Consider the following 23,978-nt stretch of genomic DNA (forward strand, 5'->3'; position numbering starts at 1 on the left):
GATCTAGGCACTTAAATCTATTTCTCACTTCCACTGTATAATCATAAGGGATTTGATTTAGGTCATACTTGAATGGTCTAGCGGTTTTCCCTACTTTCTTCAATTTAAGTCTGAATTTGGCAATAAGGAGTTCATGATCTGAGCCACAGTCAGCTCCTGGTCTTGTTTTTGTTGACTGTATAGAGCTTCTCCATCTTTGGCTGCAAAGAATATAATCAATCTGATTTTGGTGTTGACCATCTGGTGATGTCCATGTGTAGAGTCTTCTCTTGTGTTGTTGGAAGAGAGTGTTTGCTATGACCAGTGCATTTTCTTGGCAAAACTCTATTAGTCTTTGTCCTGCTTCATTGCGCATTCCAAGGCCAAATTTGCCTGTTACTCCAGGTGTTTCTTGACTTCCTACTTTTGCATTCCAGTCCCCTATAATGAAAAGGACATCTTTTTTGGGTGTTAGTTCTAAAAGGTCTTGTAGGTCTTCATAAAACCGATCAACTTCAGTTTCTTCAGCGTTACTGGTTGGGGCATAGACTTGGATAACTGTGATATTGAATGGTTTGCCTTGGAGACAAACAGAGATCTTTCTGTCGTTTTTGAGATTGCATCCAAGTACTGCATTTCAGACTCTTTTGTTGACCATGATGGCTACTCCATTTCTTCTGAGGGATTCCTGCCCGCAGTAGTACCAGGCAAGAATATTGGAGTGGGTTGCCATTTCCTTCTCCAATGCATGAAAGTGAAAAGTGAAAGTGAAGTCGCTCAGTAGTGCCCGACTCTTAGCGACTCCATGGACTGCACCCTACCAGGCTCCTCCACCCATGGGATTTTCCAGGCAAGAGTACTGGAGTGGGTTGCCATTGCCTTCTCCGTTGGAAGCCCTAATGCTCAGTAAATTTCCTCCCTTTGCTGAAATTTGCTACATTTGCCCCCTTTCATGTAACTCTAGGTGATCTTTGGGCAACCTGAAGTCTTTAATCAAGACAGTAAAAACTGAACAATTAGAGGACAACTGCTTCTCTGATGGTCAAGACCACCACCCAAAAAAGGTTTACCCACCTTTGACTTTGTAAAGGTTCAGAATGGAAGAGAGGAAGCCCCAGAGGGCCCCTAATCTCCCTGCCCCACCTCACCTTACCTATCCATCGCCACTGTCCCCAGCCACCAAAGTCCTCACTGGCTTCCCTAAGCAGCATCCTCAAGGACACCAGATCTCCCCAGAAATTTAGGAGGGCAGAGATCCAGGCCAAGTACCCAGTATTAACAACATCTGTGGCTCGTTTGGGAACATGTTACTGAACCCAGGAAATCAGGACTTACAAAATCATGAGGCAAATTTGCATCCAAAAGGTTACTGCCATAATCTTGGCTTTCTTTCTCTGCCCACTGAAGTGGAACAAAAAGTACGGAGGCAGAGTTTGGAGGAAACAGAGAGATGGCTTTAATCCTCAGCCAGCTGAGGGGAGAACACAGCAGACCAGTGCCTCAGGAACTGCCTTCCACCTCCGAGGGGAATGGAGAGACTTTGTACAGCCTGGGTCTTGTGGTTTTAGGGTAAATGATGAGGCTTGAAGTTGTGAAGGTCTTGCGTTCTTCTTGCTTTGTCTCAAAACAGTCAGAGCTTACGTTAGGTAACCCTGGTAACTGGGTCCCTTGTCTCTAGTTTATTGTACTTCAGCCTTCTTTCTGACCACACAGAGTGGTCTGGGGTAAAGGTAAGCACCAGGTACAGGATGTAATTAGCATAGAGTTAAAAGATAACAGGTGCAGAATGTAGCTCCTGCAGTCTGGGGGAGTTAGGTGGAGGATGTAAGTTACATAGTGTCGTTAGTTTTGAGAAAAGCAAGCTTAGTTCTAGACTACAGATTATGAACAGTTAAAGTAAAAACTAGGAATGATCAGGCCTGCTCACTATTCTCTTTATCTTCTTTGTTCTCAGGAAAGGGAAGGAAAGAAAAATTCATTTTACCATTTTACCTCTTTTACCTTTTCACTGCAACAAAAATACACCTGAAGCTCTACCCCTAAATTTCATCAAATAACAATCTGAAAGATTTTGCAAAGCCAGTGTATGAACATATCGTCAGTTGAAAAAAGAGCGCACGCACACACGCGCACACACACATCCAACCTAAAAACTGAGAACTTTATTTGATGAACTTCCTGATGACTGTAGCCTGGGAATCAGATTCTTGGATAGCTCTGAGGAACTGTTCCTTAAAGGTAAGGAGGAGCCAGAATATATAGTTTTTGCTGGGGAAAACAAAAACCAAAAAACCTGTGGTTGAACATTAATCCTAATGTTAACATTAATCCTCCTAATCACACATACACAAAAAAACCAGACACCTCAAGTTAATGATTTTAGTGCTTTACTTTGTATGGGGCAATGCAGGCGTCTGGGCTTATTGAAATTATTCCTTTGATGCGCACCTTAACCACAGAGGGCCAGCATCCTGTTTTTCTCCAAACTGAATCCCCTCAGGGTGCAGATGGCGGAGGGTGGGGGGTGGGGGAGGGTGGCTTTATGGCCACCATTTCCTGAAATGGCAAGTTACATTCTTTGTCCACAATATCCACCCTGATTCCTCTTTACTTTTCTCAGAATTCCAATCTTCTGAGGTCCCAAGCCTTGCTGCTACCTGGGGTCACTAATGTCAACGTTACTTTCTACCATGGAAAGTATAGTCTAGCCAGACCTGCAGACACTTGGAACCTCATTGTAGGTCACTGGCTTCCGACCCCTCGAGTGTCCACGTGGTTGCTTCTGTCTGGAACGACCCTTTTCTACACCTGGAGCAAATCTGCTCATTCTTCAAGCCCCTGCTCAAAGCTCCCCTGAATTCTAGCACATGGGGTTACTGTGAAAACTGAGGTCACAGAGGTCAAACTCTTGGCACAGACTGGGTGGCTGTTCCAGGACAGCTCTGATTGTCACTGTCATGCCCTTACTCCCACCCCTCTCTGGGGATCCCTCCCTTCCACAATCCTGTCTGCCTTTTACAGGCTTCCTTGGTGGGCTCAGATGGTAAAGAATCTGCCTGCAATGTGGAAGACCCAGATTCGATCCCTGGGTCGGGGAGGTCCTGTGGAGAAGAGAATGGCTACCCACTCCAGTATTCTTGCCTGGAGAATCCCATGGACAGAGGAACCTGGGGGCCACAGTCCACAGGGTCGCAAAGAGCTGGCCCCGACTGAGTGACGGACACTGCCTCTTACACATCTTCACGTTGCTGCATGGTGACTGGTGAACTCACTGCTCTCCTCTGTGAAATCCCAACTCCTTGAGGTCTCCTGCTTGTCTTTGGGGTCCCTTCCCCAGCTCTGGGCTTGGCACTTAGAGGATTCCAAGTGTATTTGCCCATAAATCCTTTTGTCTCCTGACTCCAGAGGCAGCAATTTGATGAATGATCAGAACATCTTGCCTGGAGAATCCTAGGGACGGGGGACCCTGCTGGGCTGCCGTCTATGGGGTTGCACAGAGTCAGACACGACTGATGCGACTTAGCAGCAGCAGCAGCAGAACATCATAATAAATTAAAATTCATTTTATGATGTGACTGTGGAGACAAAGACTGTGCTACTAGTGACATCATGCCGGGCTGATGACACCACTAATCATTAGTAATGTTTGTTTCAAGACAGTGTCCTTGGCTTGATACACACGGGGAGAACAGTCCAGAGCCCCCAAGTGTGCCACAGCTGAACAATTGAGCTGAACAATGAGTGTCATAGCCCACAGGGATGGGCTATGCAGCTGGTGTGGACCGAGTTGGTCTACTCCTTGGGACAGAAATTCATTCATCTCTACACGCCCCAGCATCTCACTCAGTATTTCTGGAAAACTGAAGTAATCCCTTTACCTGAAACTGGTGGTGGTGTTGAAGATAAGCACAGAAGAAACCTCTTTCTGCATCTCTCAACTTCCCCACTGACTGAAAAGAACAGGCCACATTGTATGAAAGTTCCCAGATCATCTGTGGGTCCCAGACACACTCCATGCCCACATACACCCATACTCCATGCCCATGCCTTCTGGGCAAAGGCACTGCCATTCTCCCCTGTGGGACAGCCCTTCCCCTCTATCCTGTGACCTCCCACTATTGCCCCAAATCCCACTTATACACCTTCTCTATTGGGTCTTCCTGGTCCAGCCCCTTGAGAGTTTTTCCTGATTCAACACTGGTCATCTTCACAAGGTCAAGGCAGTCTTAGGGCAGGCAGGAGGAGTGGGCAGGCAGGCCCCATCTCCGCAGCTCTAGCAACAAGATCTGCAGTGATGAGGCAATGTCCTCACTGGGTCTGAAGCAGGTCCTCCAAGGCCTTGAGCTCCAGCCTGTGGTATGACACGAGCATGGGCTACAGACAGACCAAGAGGTGAGGACAGAGGGTGGCTGGGAGCTGAGAACCAGGTGTAGGACTTCAAAAGCTGGGACGCCTTTGCACATAAACCCCTGAGCAGGATCCCAGGAATCCAGGGAGGAGCAGTGGATTGAGACTGGTGGAAGAGCTTAGCAGCAGGCACAGATCTGGGGGACACTGAAGAATCTGCGTGCAAACTCCCCCTCCATTACTCGGTAGTGTGATCAAAAGCGAGCCACTTGGCTTCTTTCAATTTAGCTTCCTTTGTTACAAAATGGTCTCCCAGGGAGCAGGAACTACTCTTACACCACTTTTCTGGAAGATGTGAGCCACACCAAGGGTTGGGATCTCTAGGCACTAGTCTCAGGCCTCCTGGGAGTTCCCTGGGTACCCTGCAGAGACGAGATTCCCACGCGGGGCGTTTCTACTTTGTAGTTTGCCTCTGACATTGTTCAGCTCCATTTTCCTAAAGGGTTTACAGAGCGCTCTAACATCCACGGACGCAATGTCATTGCATTGTCCCATCAGCCTCTTTTGCAGAGGGGCCTCTTTTGCACCTGGGGCCGTGACTTGCCAGTCACTCTGTGGGGACCAGCGCTAGCAAATCCCGTCCGGGAGAGCACCCGCACCGAGATCACGGGCGTAGACGCCTGGGCCCCGAGCCCTCCCTGGGGGCGGAGAGAGCCGGCGCGGGGCGGGGCCTTTTCGAGTCACGTGACTCCCGGCCCGGAAGCGCTCGCGCCCGAGATCCCCGGGTGACCGGGTAGCGAGCTACCATCTCGAACGAGCGCGGAGATTGCGGGGGGTCCGTCTAGTATCGCGCTCCCCGCATCCGCCGCCATGGCCTGGACCAAGTACCAGCTGTTCCTGGCCGGGCTCATGCTCGTCACCGGCTCCATCAACACGCTCTCGGCAAAGTGAGTCCGGGCCTGGCCGGGAGGGGTTGGGGCTCGGTAGGGTCTGCAGCCGCCCGCAGGGGCGCTGGCGACCCCCGCCCTCCTCCTGCACCCTCCCCCTTCGCGGCTGTCATTTCCTGGCCTCACCAGCCAGCTCAGTTTCTCTGGTCGGTTCACGCAGTTCATGGACCACCCAAGAGGTGCAAGGCACCAGGGAATGCGAGGAGGAGCAAGCAGTGTCCTGGCTGGAGATCCGAGCCCCCGCTTTAATCCCAACCAGTCACTTTCCAACTCAACATCTTTAATAGGAGGGCATTCTTCTCTGCTGCCCCTTCCAAGGTGGGGCGCGGCCCTCCAGGAGCTGTGGGCCAGGGAGGGCTACGATAGATGCCACGTTAGCCGAGTGACCCGTGAGCATGGAGGGCTGCGATGACAGAGTAGGGGGTGTTCCATGGGCCCCTCCTGGAGAACTGGTTTCAACTGGACCTTGAAGCTTGGGTGGAATTTCTGCTGTGGTGGAACCTCGAGGCAGGAGCGGCAAGATCTAAGGGGATTGTAACTCGCTTCAAATGCCCAGGCTAGATTTTATCCCACAATCAAAGAGAGGCTTTTGAGAAAGTGATTCAGTGAACCTGGTGGTCAAGGTGAAAAGTAATTTGCTGGAGGGAAAACCACTGCAGGGCTGCTGCAGAACAGATGAGGGGACCTTGGAGGTGGAGGTGAGGTGGGAAGGGAAGGGCCAGGTGGGAGAGACCACGAGCAAAGTGAAACCACAAGGCCTGACCCACAGGATCAAATAGTCACTCCTGGGCTTCTGCGTGGGAGAACAGGACTGTTGTTAACCCAGACAGGGTGGCAGGCGGTGGAGCTGAGGGGGGCGGGCGGTGGTTCTGCTCTGATGTCAGAGGGCGTGGTGCTCATGGGCCCATAAGGACAGTCCTCAGAAGGTTGTGAGTTGATGACCTGGGGCTGTCATGAGGCTGAGGGACCGAGCACAGTCTCCTATTTATAACAGGCAGGAGGCCCCGAGAGGCAGCCCCTTCTCTTGATGGCCCTTTGGCTCTTTCTCTGTCCCTAGCTCGGCACCGGGCCTTCCTGCCTCTCTGCCCACCAAGAGCCCCAATTCCCAGAGCCCAGCCTTTCTCTGAGCCAATTCCAAGGTGCATGTGGAGGACAGTAGACAGTGACCCTCTCCCAGTCAGACCTCACTTCCACCTGGGTCTTGCCAGGCTCGAAGCAAAGGAGAGTCACCCCAGTCACCCTGAGGGCTGTGCCCCAGGCCCATGGGGTGGTGGGGATGGTTGTATCTTACTCATTTTCTAGAGTGATTTTCCCCAGCACACTACGTCAGTGATGTGAGAAATGCCCCAGAAGAGAGGTCTGGGAGAGAGGTCTTCTGTTCAATTCTTCAGACATGTATAAGGTACTTACAGTATGGGAGCCACTGCCTAGACTCAGGGAAGAAGACAGAAGTGACCAAGAGAAGGTCCTGGCCTTTGAGATGCTTAGAATCTGCAGTGGATGAGATGTGTACATGCTTGACAAGCACAGTGTCCTCCCTTCTCCACAGGAAAGTGGACCTCTGGGTGGGCCCCACCTGTCTCTCCCACTGGGCTCTGGCCAGCCATGTCTGTGTCTTGTGCTGGGCTCCTGGGCCCTGAGGCCTCCTGAAGGGTGCTCCTCTTGCTGAGCCCTTAGCTGTAGAGGAAACTCCACCTGAGGTCTTCCATCTCTGTTAGGATCTGAAGGCCGCAGAACTGTCCATCAGTCCCACAAGCCAAGCCCTCAGTCAGGTGCTTACAGGGTGGCTGTGATCGGCCGTGGTCACTGTCCCCAAGGAGAGCTGAGTTACTACTGAGGTTACCTGTGCCGACTCAGCTCCTTCCTTAAAGAGGTCCAAACCAGTCTGGTGAGAAACCAGAGGATCCTCAGCCCCAGGAGGCTTTGCCCCTGGAGGCTACCTGAGAGGCCAGAAAGAGGCTTCCAGGTAGGGACCCAGCCTTTGCCTGTGACCTGATGTGGGGCTTTTCAGGAGCCTCCCTACCTGTGACAGGCCCTAGTATTGGACCCTCAGCAGCGTTCTGAGGCCAGACTATGAGAAGAATGCTCTCAGAGAAAGAACACGGGAAAGCAGTGGTGTACATCCTGATGGGGTTATCGATTTGAAATCACACTCTGACCTCCAGTTTCCAGCAGGGACAGACAGACGGAAATGTGACCACAGCAAGTAAGTGCTAACTAGCTAATACCCAGACAGAGAATAGCATGTACCAGGTCCTGCCCCAGCCACCTTTCATGAGTTAATGAATTCTCATAATCACCCTATGAGGTAGATACATATCTTGGCCCTGGATAAGGAAAGTGAGATTCTGGAAAGAGGAACTTGCTTGCCCAAGTTCAACTGAGCTATGAAGTGGCAGAGTTTGTATTTGAGCCTAGGTAGTCTGGTTCTAGAATCCATACTCTTAACCTCCAATGTGAATGAAGCTGGGGACTTCTCTAGTCATTCTCAGGGACATTTAGAGTTGTTAGAAACATAGAAGTTATCCATTCTAATCCCCACAATTTACAGTCAAGTTCCCAAGAAAAGTTTTTGTGTATGTGATTCAGCTGGTTGGTGTCTAGAACCTAGGTCTCAGCATTTTGGTCCAGTCCGTCAAACTTCCTCTTCCTTGGGGCTTCCTCTTACACCTCCCTGGACAAAAACAGACAAGCATGTGCCTGTGGACGCTGTAACCCTATCAGGGGCATCTCCCCTCCCTGCCATTGGAGTGCCTTCGCTCTGGGGCCGGGTGGCAAGCATCTGAAGCCTCTGTCCCAGCGCTCACTCAGGGTTCAGGTTTAGAGTCTCTAGTAGCCTTTTGCAGTGTCTGGGCTGTCGAGTGAGCATGGTGTTTCCCTCCTCGGCTTCTTGGGAGGACTGAAGACCGCGGATGAGGAAGTAGGCTGCTGCTCTACTGCGACCATAGGTCAGCTGTCGGCTGGAGGTGGTCACTGCCCACTCGGGAGGGTTGGGTGCCTTGCAAGGAGTCAGCCTGCCTGGGCTGGGCTGGGGGTCACCTGCGTGCAGAAGGGAAAGTCATGGATCAGGCAGGCCCTTGGGTGTGGGCAGAGGTCCCCTCCCTTCTCCTTTCTGTGGCTACTTCCCCCCACTACCAGGCCTTCTGCTGGTGCGCCTCCTAGAGAACAGACATTTCGGCCTCCCCTGGCACTGTGTGGAGCTGTCTGCCTGAACCATTGCGCCTTTTGGAACCGCATCCTCCTGAATCCACCTGGGGTTCTGCACGTAAAGAGCCAGGGTCAAGTAGATGCTCACTCAGGAAGGCTCAGCTCCCTTCCTAAACTTCTGCAGGCTGTGAAGCCCACCCCCCAGTGAAGGGCCCATGGGGCCGTGTTCTCCAGCCACCAGACCCGCTGGGTCCTGGGACCCTGTAGGAAGGGGGCAGGGGGCCTGGGATCATGGGCCTCAGTTGGGGAAGGGCTATCAATCTCCTTTCTGTTTGTTCTCTGACTTTCTCGCCTTGGCAGCTGCCCCACCCCCCAGCCCTGTGAGCAGCACAGGATAATTGCTTCCAAGGGGTTAAAGCCGGCTGGAGAAAGCCTGAAATCTGGAGAAAGCCTGCAGTGGGGAGGGCAGTGTAGGAGAGGAGAGAGCATGTGGTTTGGCAGCTGTGGGATTAGGTGAGTCACTGGGTCTCTCCAAACTTCAGTTTCATCTATAAAATGGGTACAGAATCCCTGCCCCACCTCTTACACGTGCTGTAAGAGCTCCTGAGGAGAGTCTTCTTATCCTTAAGAGAAGGAAGGGCTGTCATCATTTCTTACCACATGAGCCACCTGCTATGACATCCCAGAGGGTGGAGAAGCCCTGGGGCTCTTCTTAAGGTCCGGAGCAGGAGAAAGAGGCTGACTTACCAGGATATGAGCAGAAATGGCGTGGATTCTGCGGGAAGGGGACACACAACTGATGGATCCGAGGAAGCCACACCAGCCACTTCCTCAGCCTCTGACCGCAACCCCCAGCCCCACGCAGACACACACACACACACACCTCTGGGAATGCTGAGCTTGGAGTTTCGACTGGGCCAGGCCACGCCAGCATGACTCATCCCCCAGGAAGGGAAGCCCACCTCACAGCCCTCTGAGGCCCAGGGAACTCAAGGAAACCCGCTTCTGCCAGTGGGAGGCACTTCCTCATGTGGCCTCAGCCTGAGCCTCCTGGGTCCCCACAGGCCTCCTGCCCTAGGGACCATGGCTATGCCCAGAAAAGAGTGTCCAGAGAGTGGAGGGCCCACCTGCAGGGCTGACCTTTGCCCCACCTCAGCCAGGGAAGTGGGAAGGATTAGGAGGAAGAAGGTGCTCGGTGTTGAGGAAGGAGCGCAGAGCAGAGGGTGGGGGCTCATGGGCACTAGAACTTCCCCGTGTGCCCAAGCCCTCTCTGGCCCCTGGGTTTCTCATCTGTGACACTAGGAGCTTCTTGGGATGATGGCCGAGTTTGTCCTCTTTCGTCACTCTGTGGCCCTCCAGCTGTCCTGCAGGATGGGTCGCAGAGGAGGGACACTCCCTGGAAGCCTTCAGGTGGAGCGGAGCTGGGGCCACACCCACCCGGCCCAGAGGAAAATTTTGCAAGGAGTTCGTGATCTGAGCCACTGTCAGCTCCCCGTCTTGTTTTTGCTGACAGTATAGAGCTTCTCCATCTTCGGCTACAAAGAATATAATCAATCTGATTTCAGTATTAATCATATAGTGATGTCTATGTGTAGAGTTGTCTCTTGTATTGTTGGAAGAGGGTGTTTGCTATGACCAGTGCATTCTCTTGGCGAAACTCTTAGCCTTTGTCCGGCTTCATTTTGTATTCCAAGGCCAAACTTGCCTGTTACTCCAGATATCTCCTGACTTCCTCTTTCTGTATTCCAGCCCCCTGTGATGACAAAGACATCTTTTTTTTTTTTTTGGTGTTAGTTCTAAAAGGTCCTGTAGGTCTTCATAGCACTGTTAAGCTTCATCTTTGGCATTACAACAGCAGAGGAGAAAGAGGGAGAAGAGACAGAAAAGAACTTTTATTGACTCCCTGCCATCTGCCAGGTCTTTTATGTCTTATTTACTACTTTTGCGAGTTCATCAGTGTTGGCATCATTATCCCCATTTTATAGGTGAGAAATCTATAACTCATCCAACCTGTAACATTCAAAAATCTGAAGTCTGACCTTTCCATATATTCTGCCTCCCTTTCTGAAAATAAGTTCAAGCAGGTGGGTTTGGGCCTAGATCCACCCATTAACTGTATGAGGCTGAAACGGCTCTCTCCCGCCCAAGGCCTAAAGTCCCCGTCTCTAAAATGAGGGTCCTTGTTATGAGACTTGAACCACACAGCCCACGTGAAGTGCTCAGCCAGTTCAAGGAGAAGTACAGGTCTGGTACAAAGTCAGTACACAGTGAACTGTGCATTTATAAATACACGTTAGGGAAGTGTTTTTCAAGGAGACAAGTGCTATCCCATTGGAGAGTCACTGACGTCACCCCCAGATGAGCTAGGGCTGGTTTTGGCCATTGTTCTGTGCTACCTGAGGGCTTCTGTGACTGCGCAGTGAGCCAAACCTTTCCCAGGGCCAAGTTGGGAAGCCTGACTCCTTCCCAAAGTGACTGCAGGCCTGAACTCCTCCCTGGCCCCAAGAGGCTGGGTGGGGCAGCGTGTCCTGACACCTAATCCCTGGGGCTGTAAGCCTGCCCCAGTCCCTCAGATACAAAAAGATTCCATTTCCCCTGCTGGGAACCTGCCCAGTCCAGCCTGTTCAGTTCAGTTCAGTTGCTCAGTCGTGTCTGACTCTTTGCGACCCCATGAATCGCAGCATGCCAGACCTCCCTGTCCATCACCATCTCCCGGAGTTCACTCAGACTCACATCCATCGAGTCAGTGATGCCATCCAGCCATCTCATCCTCTGTCGTCCCCTTCTCCTCCTGCCCTCAATCCCTCCCAGCATCAGAGTCTTTTCCAGTGAGTCAACTCTTCGCATGAGGTGGCCAAAGTACTGGAGTTTCAGCTTTAGCATCATTCCTTCCAAAGAAATCCCAGGGTTGATCTCCTTCAGAATGGACTGGTTGGATCTCCTTGCAGTCCAAGGGACTCTGAAGAGTCTTCTCCAACACTACAGTTCAAAAGCATCAATTCTTCGGCGCTCAGCCTTCTGCACTGTCCAACTCTCACATCCATACATGACCACAGGAAAAAGCATAGCCTGGACTAGACGGACCTTAGTCGGCAAAGTAATGTCTCTGCTTTTGAATATACTATCTAGGTTGGTCATAACTCTTCTTCCAAGGAGTAAGTGTCTTTAATTTCATGGCTGCAATCTGCAGTGATTTTGGAGCCCCCCAAAATAAAGTCTGACACTGTTTCTACTGTTTCCCCATGTATTCCCATGAAGTGATGGGACCAGATGCCATGATCTTCAGACCTAACCCTTGGAGAAAGGAGACAGCACCAGGGGAGGGGAGGAGGCTTAGCACCAGCCTTCCAGCGCTCCTCGAGGTGCCCATCCCTAGGGAAGGGGAGGCCTGGCTGGTCCCACCAGCAGGGGGCGACTCAGACCAGGTAGCAAATTAGCACCGTGCATTTGGACTGTAGTCACCACCTGGCTATTTGTCTAGTGGCGTCTAGAAGTCCATTCATGCAACCCAAACTGTTTAAACTTGTGTATAATAAGATTCTAGGAGCAAAGAAAGCTGTGGAAGTTACTGGATGCTGAGCTCACATCCTCTCTAGTGACAGTGATTGTGGGACCAGAAAGTCACACAGATGTTGAGTTGTGACTGTCAGGTGTGCAGGCAGTAGCCCAGCGGGAGTCCCAGGAGGTGGCCCCACCACCAGATCGGGGTCTTCTTGAGCCTGCCAGTCTGTGCTCTGGGTGTGGCCCCAGAAGAGAGAAGGGGCTTTCATACCAGCCCTTGTCCTAGGCTTCTGGTTGACCGTGAACTTGGCAAGACCTCCCCTGTTCCTCCTGGAGGAGCCCTGGGAACTCTCTCTCTGACCTGCTCACTCACTCCAGGGCCGTTGTCTCTGTGCCCTTGGTAAAGCTTGACCTCTTCACTCTCCCTGCTTCTCTCTGTTTCACTCAGCTGCCTCACCCAGGCCCTCCGCCAGGGCTCTGTCTGTGACAATGAGTCTGGCTGGAGAGTGGGCTACCTGGGTAGGCCATGCAGGTGGTGGCTGGCCCACGTTCCGGGTCCTGTCCTGCTTGGGGAGGGATCCCCGAGTAGAATCTACTGCAGATCAGGCAGAAATGAGACCCCTTGGAGAACAGGCAGTTTCTGTCCTAAGTGAGGGCTTTCTTTGCCCCTTTGGTACTGGGTCTGGTTACATCCTGATCCCCAAACCCAGATTTCCTCTGCATTCCCAACCAGGCACATCAGCACTTCTCCTTAAGGGCCCATCAGCTCCCCTTTGACCTCCACTGTTCCCAAGCAAGCACTGTTCCTAACGTCCCTCCTCACATCTTTGGGAGTGGATGGGGTCTCTCACCTTGAGATAAGTCTGCCATAGCCCGGTTTTGTTCACTCGCCCTAGGATGTGTTCAGATTTCTTTGTAGATGTGGTCTCTCCCTTCCACTTCGTGCTACCATCACCGCTCAGCCCGCCCTGCCTGCTGCCTGCATCTGGGCATTATGCCCTTGCCCCAGGCTGTGGGAAAGAGCTCCCAGAGAAGCCCTGCCTTGTGTGTGTTCCTGGCTCAGCCGTGTCCGACTCTTTACGACCCCATGGACTATAGCCCACCGGTTCCTCTTGTCCATGGGGATTCTCCAGACAAGAATACAGGAGTGGGTTGCCATTTCCTTCTCTAGGGGATCTCCGCAACCCAGGGACCGAACCCGGGTCTCCCTGGTTCAGGATCTTTGTCAAACCCAGACCTGCAAGTGGAGTGGCCCCTGCTCTGGGCACAGGAGGCAGAAGGCTTCCCTGCCCTCTGGGAGCTGAGGCTTGTGCAGAGAGGAGCTGCAGGACAGGTCGGGATCACAGTGTAGCTGCTCTTGACAGATGTTGTTAGGAAAGACATTTCAGAAGTCCCAGGTGGCGCTAGTGGTAAAGAACCTGCCTGCCAGCACAGGAGATGCAAGAGACGTGGGTTAGATCCCTAGGTCAGGAAGATCCCTTCATGTAGGAAGTGGCAGTCCACTCCAGTATTCTTGCCTGGAGAATCCCATGGACAGAGGAGCCTGGTGACCTTATGGCCCATAGGGTTGCAGAGTCAGACACAACTGAAGTGACTTAACACACACACATACACACTTAAGCCTTATACTTTAAAGATAGCCACTGCCTATGCATGGGGTGCTATGGTTTGGGGTGGGGGAAGCATAGGCAGGTCAATGGCCTACAGAAAGTGGCCCTAGGTCTGTGTTGACCTCAGTCAGCAGTGTGATATGGTAGATACAGTCCAAGCCAGGTCAACTAACCAGGATGTCCAACAAGTGGGAGGGGCCTCCCTGTTGCCCAGCTCCATCCAGGCCAGATCATATGCCTTCGGTCTGGGCTTGGGCCCACTGGAGCACTTCCAGAAGTCAGCAGCCAGGGAAGGAAAGGTTACCAAGGGCTGGGGCTGCTTAACCAGAAGATTGAAAAGGTGGAAAGTGAAAGTGAAAGTGAAGTTGCTTAGTCGCGTCCAACTCTTTGCAACCCCAAGGACTGTAGCCTATCAGGCTCCTCCGTCCATGGGATTTTCCAGGCAAGAGTGCTGGAATGGATTGCCATTTCCTTCTCCAGGGGATCTTCCCAACCCAGGAATCGAACCCGGGTCTCCCACATTGCATTCAGACACTTTACCGTCTGAGCCACCAGGAAGATCAGAAGGTGGAAACATCTCCAAATATATGAAGGGCTTTCAGATGAGAGATTCGATCCCAGGGATATAACACAGCCCAGTGAAAGTGAAATTCAGGGGCAAAAGCTTCGGTGACAGACGTTGGTCAGTGCGGAATGGTTGGTAGCAGCTGCCCAGAGCACTGTGCCGTGACATGTTCTGGACTCGGTGGGGCCACATGCCAGAGTCAGCCCATCTGCTGGGCACTGGCTCGCAGGCCACTCCACAGCGCCGTGTCCTTGCCACCTGCTTCTAAGCCACTGCTAGAAAACCCGGCCAGACCCTTCAGGTTATGTGAAGGTGACCGGGCGGTCAATGTCAGGTGGCCGTTTCCCAGGGCCCATGTGACCTGCAGACCAGGGACTCGACATTTTTTGAGCACAGGTCCTTTGATAGTCTGGTGAAGCCTAGAGTAGTGATTTGAAGTGTGCAAATAAAACCCCAAGGATTACAGAAAAAGCTAATTGCATTGAAATAAGATTATCCAGACATTAAAAAAGCCAGTTTATAATATAGTAACAGGTATGTGCATGCACTTCTTAACACATGAAATTATAAGCAGTGGGTCTGCTGCTGCTGCTAAGTTGCTTTAGTCATGTTCTACTCTGTGCGACCCCATAGATGGCAGCCTACCAGGCTCCTCCATTCTTGGGATTCTCCAGGCAAGAACACTGGAGTGGGGTGCCATTGCCTTCTCTAAGCAGTGGGTCTAATTACTGTAATTTTTGACTAGTGATGAGTATGATACCTAACAGTATCTACAATGACTTGAATGTGAAAATGAGAATAGCTGTGATTTCCATGTGTGACAGTTGTAGGTCCTGCAATAGTATATTTATAATTTGAAGAAATGCTAAATTTCTGCTAGCGGTTCATGAGATTTCAGCTAAAGGTACCCAGGCCCCCACTTTCTGTCCCAACTCCCAAGTGAAGACTGCTTACCGTGAAGACTAGCCCCTTCAAGGGGGAACCCCACTCTGGGCCAAGTCCCCTAAGTCTGGCCTCTTGGCATCAGGAGGCGTGAGCTCTCTGGAGGCCTGGGACCAGGTGGGAGAACCCGTGCACTGCAGGGTTTGACCTTCTCTCTGTCTGCTGCAGGTGGGCGGACAACTTCGTGGCCCCAGGCTGTGGAGGGAGCCAGGAACACAGCTTTCAGCATCCCTTCCTCCAGGTATCTGTGCCTCTTCTCTCCCAGCTCTGTCTACCAGGGCTCAGGGCAGGTCCCCCCATGAGGCCTTGCTGTTTCCTGTCCTAGAAGTGGAGTCCTCCCTTGCGCCCTACTTCTCTGTCTCCCTCCCCAGAACACAGGCCAAGGTGTGGGGTGTCCCTGGAAGGGGCCAAAGGCCCTGTTCCCCGTAGGAGGCCTGTACAAGTCCTGGTGCGTGGTCATGTCCTGGACACCGTGAGGCCAGCCCTCACCACAACAAAGTCAGGACCCATTTGGAAAAATCAATCCCTAGTAAAGCCTGCTCTCCAGCTATGGGGAGCCCAGACCCACTAGGACAGGGCAGGCACCATCAATGAAAGGTACCTTATTGCTGGACTAGGAAGGGGGTGAGACAAATTTCAGCCTCAGTTCTGCCAGCAACTTGCTCTGTGACCTTAAATAAATCCTTGAGCCTCTCAGGGTCTCAGTTTCTCCATCTGGAACTTGACTGGGAAGTGGCCTAGACTGGTGGGTTTTCGGCCAGGCTCTATAGCCTTAGGGTTTCCATCGAGGTGTCTGAGGAGCTAAGGAGTGGACATAGGAGGCAGCTCCCACACAGGAGCTCTGCGTTTATCTGTTTTACATGTTGGGTTTATAGGTAAACTCTTACTTGAAGAAAGATGATTTTTTTTAAATTTTGTTATGGGACTTCCCTGGTGGTCCAATTGTTAGGACTCTGTTTTCACTGCCAAAGGCATGGGTTTGATGTCTGGTCAGGGAACTAAGATCCCAAAACCGTGTAAACTGTTAGTTGCTTAGTCATGTCTGACTTTTTGCCACCCCATGGACTGTAGCCCACCAGGCTCCTCTGTCCATGGAATTCTCCAGGCAAGAATACTGGAGTGGGTAGCCATTCCATTCTCCAAGGGATCTTCCCAACGCAGGGATCAAACCTGGGTCTCCTGCATTGCAGTCAGATTCTTTACCATCTGAGCCACCAGGGAAACCCAAAACCGTGTGGCATGGCCAAAAGAAAAAAAAAAAAAAAATTAGTTGCAGGTGAACCTCCTTCCAGCTCTGAACTGTCCTGGTTCCGTCCCTGCAGGCAGTGGGCATGTTCCTGGGAGAGTTCTCCTGCCTGGCCGCCTTCTACCTACTCCGGTGCAGAGCTGCGTGGCACTCAGACACCAGCGCAGATCCCCAACAGCCCTTCAACCCTCTCCTTTTCCTGCCCCCAGCCCTCTGCGACATGACAGGGACCAGCATCATGTATGTGGGTGAGTCGCCAGGCCAGGCTGCCAAGGGCTCAAACTGTGGCCCCAGGGGGATGCTGGTGAAAGAGCCTCCCCCACCCCCAGCTCAACTTCAGTTCAGTTCAGTAGCTCAGTCGTGTCCGACTCTTTGCATGGACTGCAGCATGCCAGACCTCCCTGTCCATCACCAAGTCCTGGAGTTTTCTCAAACTCATGTCCATTGAGTCAGTGATGCCATCCAACCATCTCATCGTCTGTCTCATCCTCATCAACTCATCTTCAGCTCCCCCTTTACACACACTCACACCCCTTTACACACACACATACCACCAGCATTCGCTGAGTACTTAGCACGTGTCAGGCCTGCCTTCAGCCTTGAGGACACCTCAGTGAACAGAGCAACCGGGCCCTCAGGAGCTCACATCACACATCTCTCCTCTCCCAGCCCTGAACATGACCAGTGCCTCCAGCTTCCAGATGCTGCGGGGAGCTGTGATCATCTTCACAGGCCTGTTCTCGGTGGCCTTCCTGGGACGGAGGCTGGCGCTGAGCCAGTGGCTGGGCATCCTTGCGACCATTGCCGGGCTGGTGGTGGTGGGCCTGGCCGACCTCCTGAGCAAGCACGACAGCCAGCATAAGCTCAGCGAAGTGATCACAGGTATGGCCGGGGACAGGCGTCCAGGGGTTGCCCCGCACGGAGTCAGGGGAAAAAGCATTTGATAGGCTCTGCTGCCTGCCAGGCCTCAGGGGAGGGTGTGTGGGGTACCTGCTGTTGACCTGCACCTGCTCTGGAGGTGACGGGAGCAAGCAGGGCCAAGCAGCATGAGAGGGGTGGGTAAGGATTGGGGAGATCAGAGAGGGAGAGGGAGAGGGCTACATTTACTTACAGCCACACAACCTACAGAATCCAGGAGAGGAAACCCATGAATGTTTACTGAGCACTTACCCAGTCATCAGCTGGCACTCTGCACTGTGCTCGGCATCACTGTCAGTCTTACGGTCCCAGAAAGGAAGGCCTGCAGCAGTTTTACTGTGAAGTGCCACCTTGGTCCCTCAGAGGCAGAATTAAGCCAGAAATGTCCATTTCGAACCCCATTGCTTCTCAAAAGACCCACTTAACCCGAGTTGTGCAGCCCTCAGACCCCCGGGCCTTCTGGAGCCTCACCCGAGAGGGGCGGTGACAGTGCCTGCCCTCTTGGCCTGCCCACCCCTCAGGGGCCAGGAGATCAGGCTCAGGGATGTCCTGCAGAGTCAGGGGCCATGGGGAGCTGTTCCATCCCTGAGGGAGCTGTCTCCCCGAGCCCTGGCCTCACCCTGGGCCCCTCTTTTCCCCACAGGGGACCTGTTGATCATCATGGCCCAGATCATCGTCTCCATCCAGATGGTGCTGGAAGAGAAGTTCGTGTACAGGCACAATGTGCACCCACTGCGGGCGGTCGGCACAGAGGGTGCGTGTGAACACGGGCTGGCGGGAGGGCGCTGGGTGGGTGAGCCCTGCAGGGTGGCACGTGGAGAGAACGTGGTGAGGGCCTGGTGGGTGCTGGGGACCTCTGGGAGGGGTGAGCCTGCCACCTCCCATCCTTCCCTTCACCACGTTCAGTTCAGTTCAGTCGCTCAGTCGTGTCCGACTCTTTGCGACCCCATGAATCGCAACACGCCAGGCCTCCCTGTTCATCACCAACTCCCAGGGTTCACTCAGACTCACGTCCATCGAGTCAGTGATGCCATCCAGCCATCTCATCCTCTGCCGTCCCCTTCTCCTCCTGCCCCCAATCCCTCCCAGCATCAGAGTCTTTTCCAATGAATCAACTCTTCGCATGAGGTGGCCAAAGTACTGGAGTTTCAGCTTCAGCATCATTCCTTCCAAAGAAATCCCAGGGCTGATCTCCTTCAGAATGGACTGGTTGGATCTCCTTGCAGTCCAAGGGACTCTCAAGAGTCTTCTCCAACACCACAGTTCAAAAGCATCAATTCTTCAGCCCTCAGCTACTCTGACACGTGCCGTGCACTCAGCCTGGAGCTAAAGGAGAACAGAGATGAAGATGAATAAGATGCAAGCCACACTTTAGGGAAGCCGACCACTTCCTGGAACTGACCAAGAAAGGAGCATTCAGTCCACTGTTACTCAAGGGATAGTTCACTTGCCAAGCATATCTGAGTGTCATGGCCCAGGGAAGGTGGCATTCGAGCTGCAGGTTTCAGCAGGCAAGAGTGGGAAGGAGGGAACTGCATACACAGAGGAGATGTGGGGAGCTGGACATGAGTTTGGAAACCAGTGAGGAATAGTTTGGGTAGGGGTACACATTTGATGTTGGGGAAATAACCAGGGATTGAATATGTCAGGGCCACATTGTAGAGAACCTTGAACATCAGGCAAGCAGATTTCAATCTTAAATGACAGGCAGGGAAAAACTACCAAAGGGTTTTGAGCAGGAAAGTAAATCAAAATCAGTGCTTTAAAAATATAAAACTAACAGGGTGGATTAGAGCAATGCAATCAAGGTGTGACCTTGGTCTCCTCAGGGAGCTGGTTGTGCCTGGTGCACTGTGAGCCGAGGGCTTACAACAGATGTGAACCACCTAAATCGACTGTGTCATCCAGCACACTGATCGCTTCCACTTATTTTTTTTCAAAAAAGCATGACTTTCAGAGTGAAAGTAAAAGCGTTAGTCGCTCAGTCGGGTCAGACTCTTTGCGACCTCACAGACTGTAGCCTGCCAGGCTCCTCTGTCCATGAGGATTCTCCAGGCAAGAATACTGGAGTGGGTAGCCATTTCCTCCTTCAAGGGATCTTCCCCACCCAGGTGTTGAACCCAGGTCTCCTGCATTGCAGGTGGATTCTTTACCATCTGAGACACCAGGGAAACTACTTCCGAGTGAAGCAGTGCCTTAATTTACATTCCAGTCTAGCTCCTTGTCACAGACCAATGGCACTGAATGAGCTGTGCTTCTCCACACTTGGGAGAGCAATGTAGTGCGTGGAGCCAGCCAATCCTTCTGTCAGTGAATAGAACCGAATTTTAAAAAACGTCAGCATTGTATGTTGTAAGGATAGCTGTTTTGTGGCAGTGTGCACGACTGTGCACTGGTCACAATATAAAGTGTATTTCCTGTTCTTGGTCCAGTCAGGAAACACAGGTTAAAAGTGGAGAAGGGGCAGCCAGGGCCCGTTCAGTAGGCAGTCTTGAGTTTCTAACGAGCAGGATGCCTCCAGGACCTGAAAGGAAGGAGCTGGTTTAAGGGCGGCTTGGCAGGGGTGGCCAGAGGTCAGCGGAGCCCTGGCAGGGCAGGACGAGGGCCCCAGCAGAGAACCTGATGTGCTCCCTCCACTCCCGCAGGCCTCTTTGGCTTCGTGATCCTCTCCTTGCTGCTGGTACCCATGTACTACATCCCCGCCGGCTCCTTCAGCGGAAACCCTCGCGGTACCCTGGAGGATGCGCTGGATGCCTTCTGCCAGGTGGGCCGACAGCCACTCATCGCGCTGGCGCTGCTGGGCAACATCAGCAGCATCGCCTTCTTCAACTTCGCGGGCATCAGTGTCACCAAGGAGCTGAGTGCCACCACTCGCATGGTGCTGGACAGCCTGCGCACCGTTGTCATCTGGGCGCTGAGCCTGGCGCTGGGCTGGGAGGCTTTCCACCCGCTGCAGATCCTCGGCTTCCTCATCCTCCTGGCAGGCACTGCCCTCTACAATGGGCTGCACCGCCCACTGCTGGCCCGCCTGTCCAGGGGCCGGGCCCCGGCTGAGGAGGGTGAGCATGAGAGGCTGCTGGGGGGCTCTCGGACTGCCATCAACAATGCCAGCTGAGCCTCCTGCGGGGCCTCTGCCGCCACCCGGATGCTCCTTGTTCCTCCTGAGGCTGAGGCCACATGGGCTGGTGAACCTCAAGTGCTTTGTCCCCAAGGCCTCACCCCGCCCCCTCCCCACTGACCCCCACCCAGGGCAGCCACTGCCACAACATCCAGGTCTTCCTTTGTCACCAGCCTGTGCAGAGAGGTGTTACCCAGCCCCCTCTGAGGCCTGAGTGCCATGCCCAACCCCTGCCAGTCTTCCCCAGACCCCCAGATCCCCTGGAATACTAGAGCTAAATCATGGGGTAGAATTGAAGCAGCCCTAGGGCTTCCTCTTAAGTCATAAGCTAAATGTGGTTCTCCCAGGAAGAGAGGTCAGTGAGCAAATTCTACCAGAACTAAGCACTCTGTTTTCTAAAACTTGTAAGATATTCCCTAACTCTGGAGACTGAAGTTTCAGCTGGGGTCTTGCTGCAAATGCTGTGTGCTCCGCAGCCCTGTACCAGATTCTTCTGGGCCTTGGCATCCTGCTCTGTACAAGGTGTCCATGGTGTAGGACCAACCCGGGGAAGGAGGAACAGCCCGTTTATTGGAAATGCCTCCTGCCCACGGTGCTCCTCCTCCTCGGTCACACCCCCGGGCCTCCCCACCTTGGAGAGATTACGGGGGGTTTCCAGGCAGCCCTTGATAACAGTTTTTATGAACTCTGATTCATTCAGCTTCCATTTTAAAGCTGAGGAAGCTGAGTACCAGAGTTTTAAGTTGTTTGGCCAAAGGGCTCTCCTGCCCAGGGCTCTGGCCGTGCAGCTACATGACCGAGGGGCAGGCTGGGGTGTCGAGGGCATTTGGGCCTCAGCTCCACCCCCAGCACCCCCACTCCATGGAGAGCCCTCCAGGGTGATGGGTCTCCCAGGAGTCTACCATTCAGAGTGATGCTGCTATCCCAGGTGCGTGTTAGTGCATAACAGCCTGCACAGGCAGATGCGGATGAGAAAACTATGGCCCAGAGAAGGTCAGGTGATGTCCTCATGGAGCCAGTATTCCAAGTGCGGATTGCCTGATTCCAAACCTGTGGCCCCAGCTACGATACGAGTGTCTCTGGGATCTTTGGGCGGGGGTACATCCTGTGCTCTTGTCCTCCAGGTAACCCACCCCTGAAGAGAGGGAACTGGTAGCAGGGACCCCAGGGAGCTGAGCACCCCTTCTTTCCAGTGGTCCTCACTCTGTGGTAGTTTCTGGAGCCTCAGTTCACTCCCCTGAGCAGCTCGATCATGAAAACGAAACACCAAATGCCTTCCTTAAAATAGATCATGGGGAAGGATTCTCTGACCAACAAAGCCTTCAGGCTGTGGGGATCCAGCAGGTTCTTACCAATCCTGTACCCCCAGCTCTGAGTCTCAGGGGTCCCTGAGCTCCTCTGGGCCACGGTGTATATCACAGGAGGGAGGAGGTGGGGACTACAGCTGCGTGGGGGGCTTACAGTGTTGTTTCAGGGGTTTTATTTTTAAAAAACAAAGGGAAATAGGCAATACGGACTTCTTTCTTTAGTGAGAAGGAAGAAACACAAGGGTTAGGACATTTCTGGAGGTGATGTCTAGAATGTCAGAGTGGAAAAACGCTAACGCACCAGAGAAATCATCCAGCCCCAACCCCCATTGTTCACATGAAGAAGTTGAAGCCCAGAGAGGAAGACACTTCTCAAGAATGCACACAGCCAGGGACTGGCAAAGACAGATGTGCTGGTTCTCAGGCCTTTCCCATCCCATTCTCCCATTGGAGGAGGGCTGGGAGCCTGAACTAACAGTCCAGGACTGGCTAAAGTAAACAAATCATGGACCCGTGTGGATTTTAGCATTGAAGGGTTGTGGAGTGAGGGGCAGCAGAGCATGGGGAGGGGAATCATAGTCAGGCCTGCCATCCATGCAGGCACCTTGCTTTAGGTCTTCACATCTCTAAGATGGGGAGGCCTATGTCTCACAGGATGGCTGTGGGCATTAACCTAAGATAATAAATGGAAGGTACCTGTAAATGCTTACAGTGGAGTGTCCTGTTAGGCTGCTCTGCCCACCAGGGTGGCTGAGGTCCCAGCAGAGCCCTGGCGCATCGGCTTTGCTTGGGGGCGGGGAGGGGGGATCTTTTGTAACACTATTGCGGAGTAGAGTGCAAACCTCATGTCGATTATAAGATAAAACAGGATGCCTCCTGAAATTTTATGTTGAACCTGAGTCCCCTCTGGACAATGGAGGCATGTCCTCTCTGTCCTGGTGTCTGGGGGGCTTCAAAGGATGAGTGTGGGAGGCTGTGCTGAGTCGTTCTGGTCATGGGGGTGGAGAGGGTAGGATCCCTACTCTCCCACTGAGTCTCAAGGGTTGTGAGGGACGTCTGCAGCTGTGGCCTACTGCTCTGAGCAAGGTAAGGGGGCCCTGGGTCCCAAAATTAGGATTGACTGATAACAAACTTATCTGTTTAGATACAGTGTTACTCAGGCCATCTGCATTGTGAACTGACCAGTCCTGCCCCATTCATAGTGGTCCTGGAAAACCCTGGGGCTGAGCATCTTCCAGGACTGCCATCCAGGCCCTGGAGGAGCCCTCGGGCTCGCTGCCCACAAGAGAGACTTAGGACCGTGCCAGGCAGTTGCGTTTGCCTTCACTCGTCCAAAGGTCTCTTAATCAAACGGCACTCAAGGCGGTCAGAGTCCCCTGATGAGGACAGTAGGAGGATTGGACCGAATGGCCATGTGGTGCTGGGGGGAAGAAGCAGAAAGGGAGTCAGAGACCTGTGTCCGCAGCCCACCCCTCTTTGACTGTGGCTTTAGACAAGTGATGTTGCCTCTCCAGACTTTGGCTGCCTACAAGTGTGTTCACCTCCCTGATGTGCTTGCAGATTGATTTTGTTCTTTCATGTTTCCCTTGGTTAAGAGCCCACCCGGCCTTACGTTGACTACATCCTTTGAAAATCTGAGGTCATCAGGGGGTTCCTCCAATAGCCATAGAAGTTTATAGATCGCCCTTCTTCAGTAAGAGCTGTCAAAAAAAAACCTTTTTTTTATGTTTTAAAGAATTTTTATTGTAGTATAGTTGATGTAAAATGTTGTATTAGGGACTTCTCTGGTGGTCCCGTGGTTAAGACTCCATGTTTCCACTGCAGGAGGCATGGGTTCAATCCCTGGTCAGGGCACTAAGATCCTGCATGGCACAGTGCAACCAAAACCTTAAAAAGTGTTTTGTTTTTGCTGTATAGCAAAGTGAATCAGCTATACATATATCCACTCCTGTTTAGATAGATAAAAGGCCTTTGTAATGGCCTTTTCTTATAGGTCACTACAGAGTATTGAGTAGAGTTCACTGTGCTATATAGTAGGTCCTCATTAGTTATCTATTTTATATGGTAGTGTATATATGTCAATCCCAACCTCCCAATTTATCCCTGCCTGCCTTTTGCCCCCTAGTAACCATAAGTTTGTTTTCTACATCTGTCTTCTCTCTCTCTCTCTCTCTCTCTCTCTCTCTCTCTCTCTCTCTATATATATATATATATATATATATATATATATATATATGATTTCTATCCCATAATTCAAACTTTCATTGAGAACTGACATGCTCCAGGAACTGGATCCGTCAGAGAAAACCAGAGAGACAGGTGTGTAAGGAAGGAGTTGGAGCCAAGCACAA

At 52.4% G+C, this 23,978-nt stretch overlaps 1 protein-coding gene across 1 annotated transcript; it reads left to right on the forward strand.

Moving 5' to 3' along the window:
- Positions 1-5,167: 5,167 nt before the first annotated feature.
- SLC35F6 (solute carrier family 35 member F6) lies at positions 5,168-20,410 on the forward strand. Its single transcript, XM_068984432.1, has 6 exons — positions 5,168-5,273; positions 15,207-15,279; positions 16,361-16,532; positions 16,954-17,166; positions 17,846-17,956; positions 19,848-20,410. Exons 1-6 carry the CDS (start codon positions 5,197-5,199, stop codon positions 20,315-20,317), a joined length of 1,116 nt encoding a protein of 371 aa, XP_068840533.1. The 5' UTR covers positions 5,168-5,196; the 3' UTR covers positions 20,318-20,410.
- Positions 20,411-23,978: the final 3,568 nt, after the last annotated feature.

This window comes from Capricornis sumatraensis, chromosome 1, assembly GCF_032405125.1.
Source record: "Capricornis sumatraensis isolate serow.1 chromosome 1, serow.2, whole genome shotgun sequence".
Classification (NCBI taxonomy): Eukaryota; Metazoa; Chordata; class Mammalia; order Artiodactyla; family Bovidae; genus Capricornis; species Capricornis sumatraensis.

What these genes read in the sequence shown, in the direction of transcription:
- SLC35F6 (XM_068984432.1), top strand. Translation starts at nt 5,197, where the DNA reads ATGGCCTGGACCAAGTACCAGCTGTTCCTGGCCGGGCTCATGCTCGTC. An exon ending in TTCAGCATCCCTTCCTCCAG is followed by an intron (nt 15,280 to 16,360) that starts GTATCTGTGCCT and finishes CCGTCCCTGCAG; the next exon opens with GCAGTGGGCATGTTCCTGGG. An exon ending in GCTCAGCGAAGTGATCACAG is followed by an intron (nt 17,167 to 17,845) that starts GTATGGCCGGGG and finishes TTTTCCCCACAG; the next exon opens with GGGACCTGTTGATCATCATG.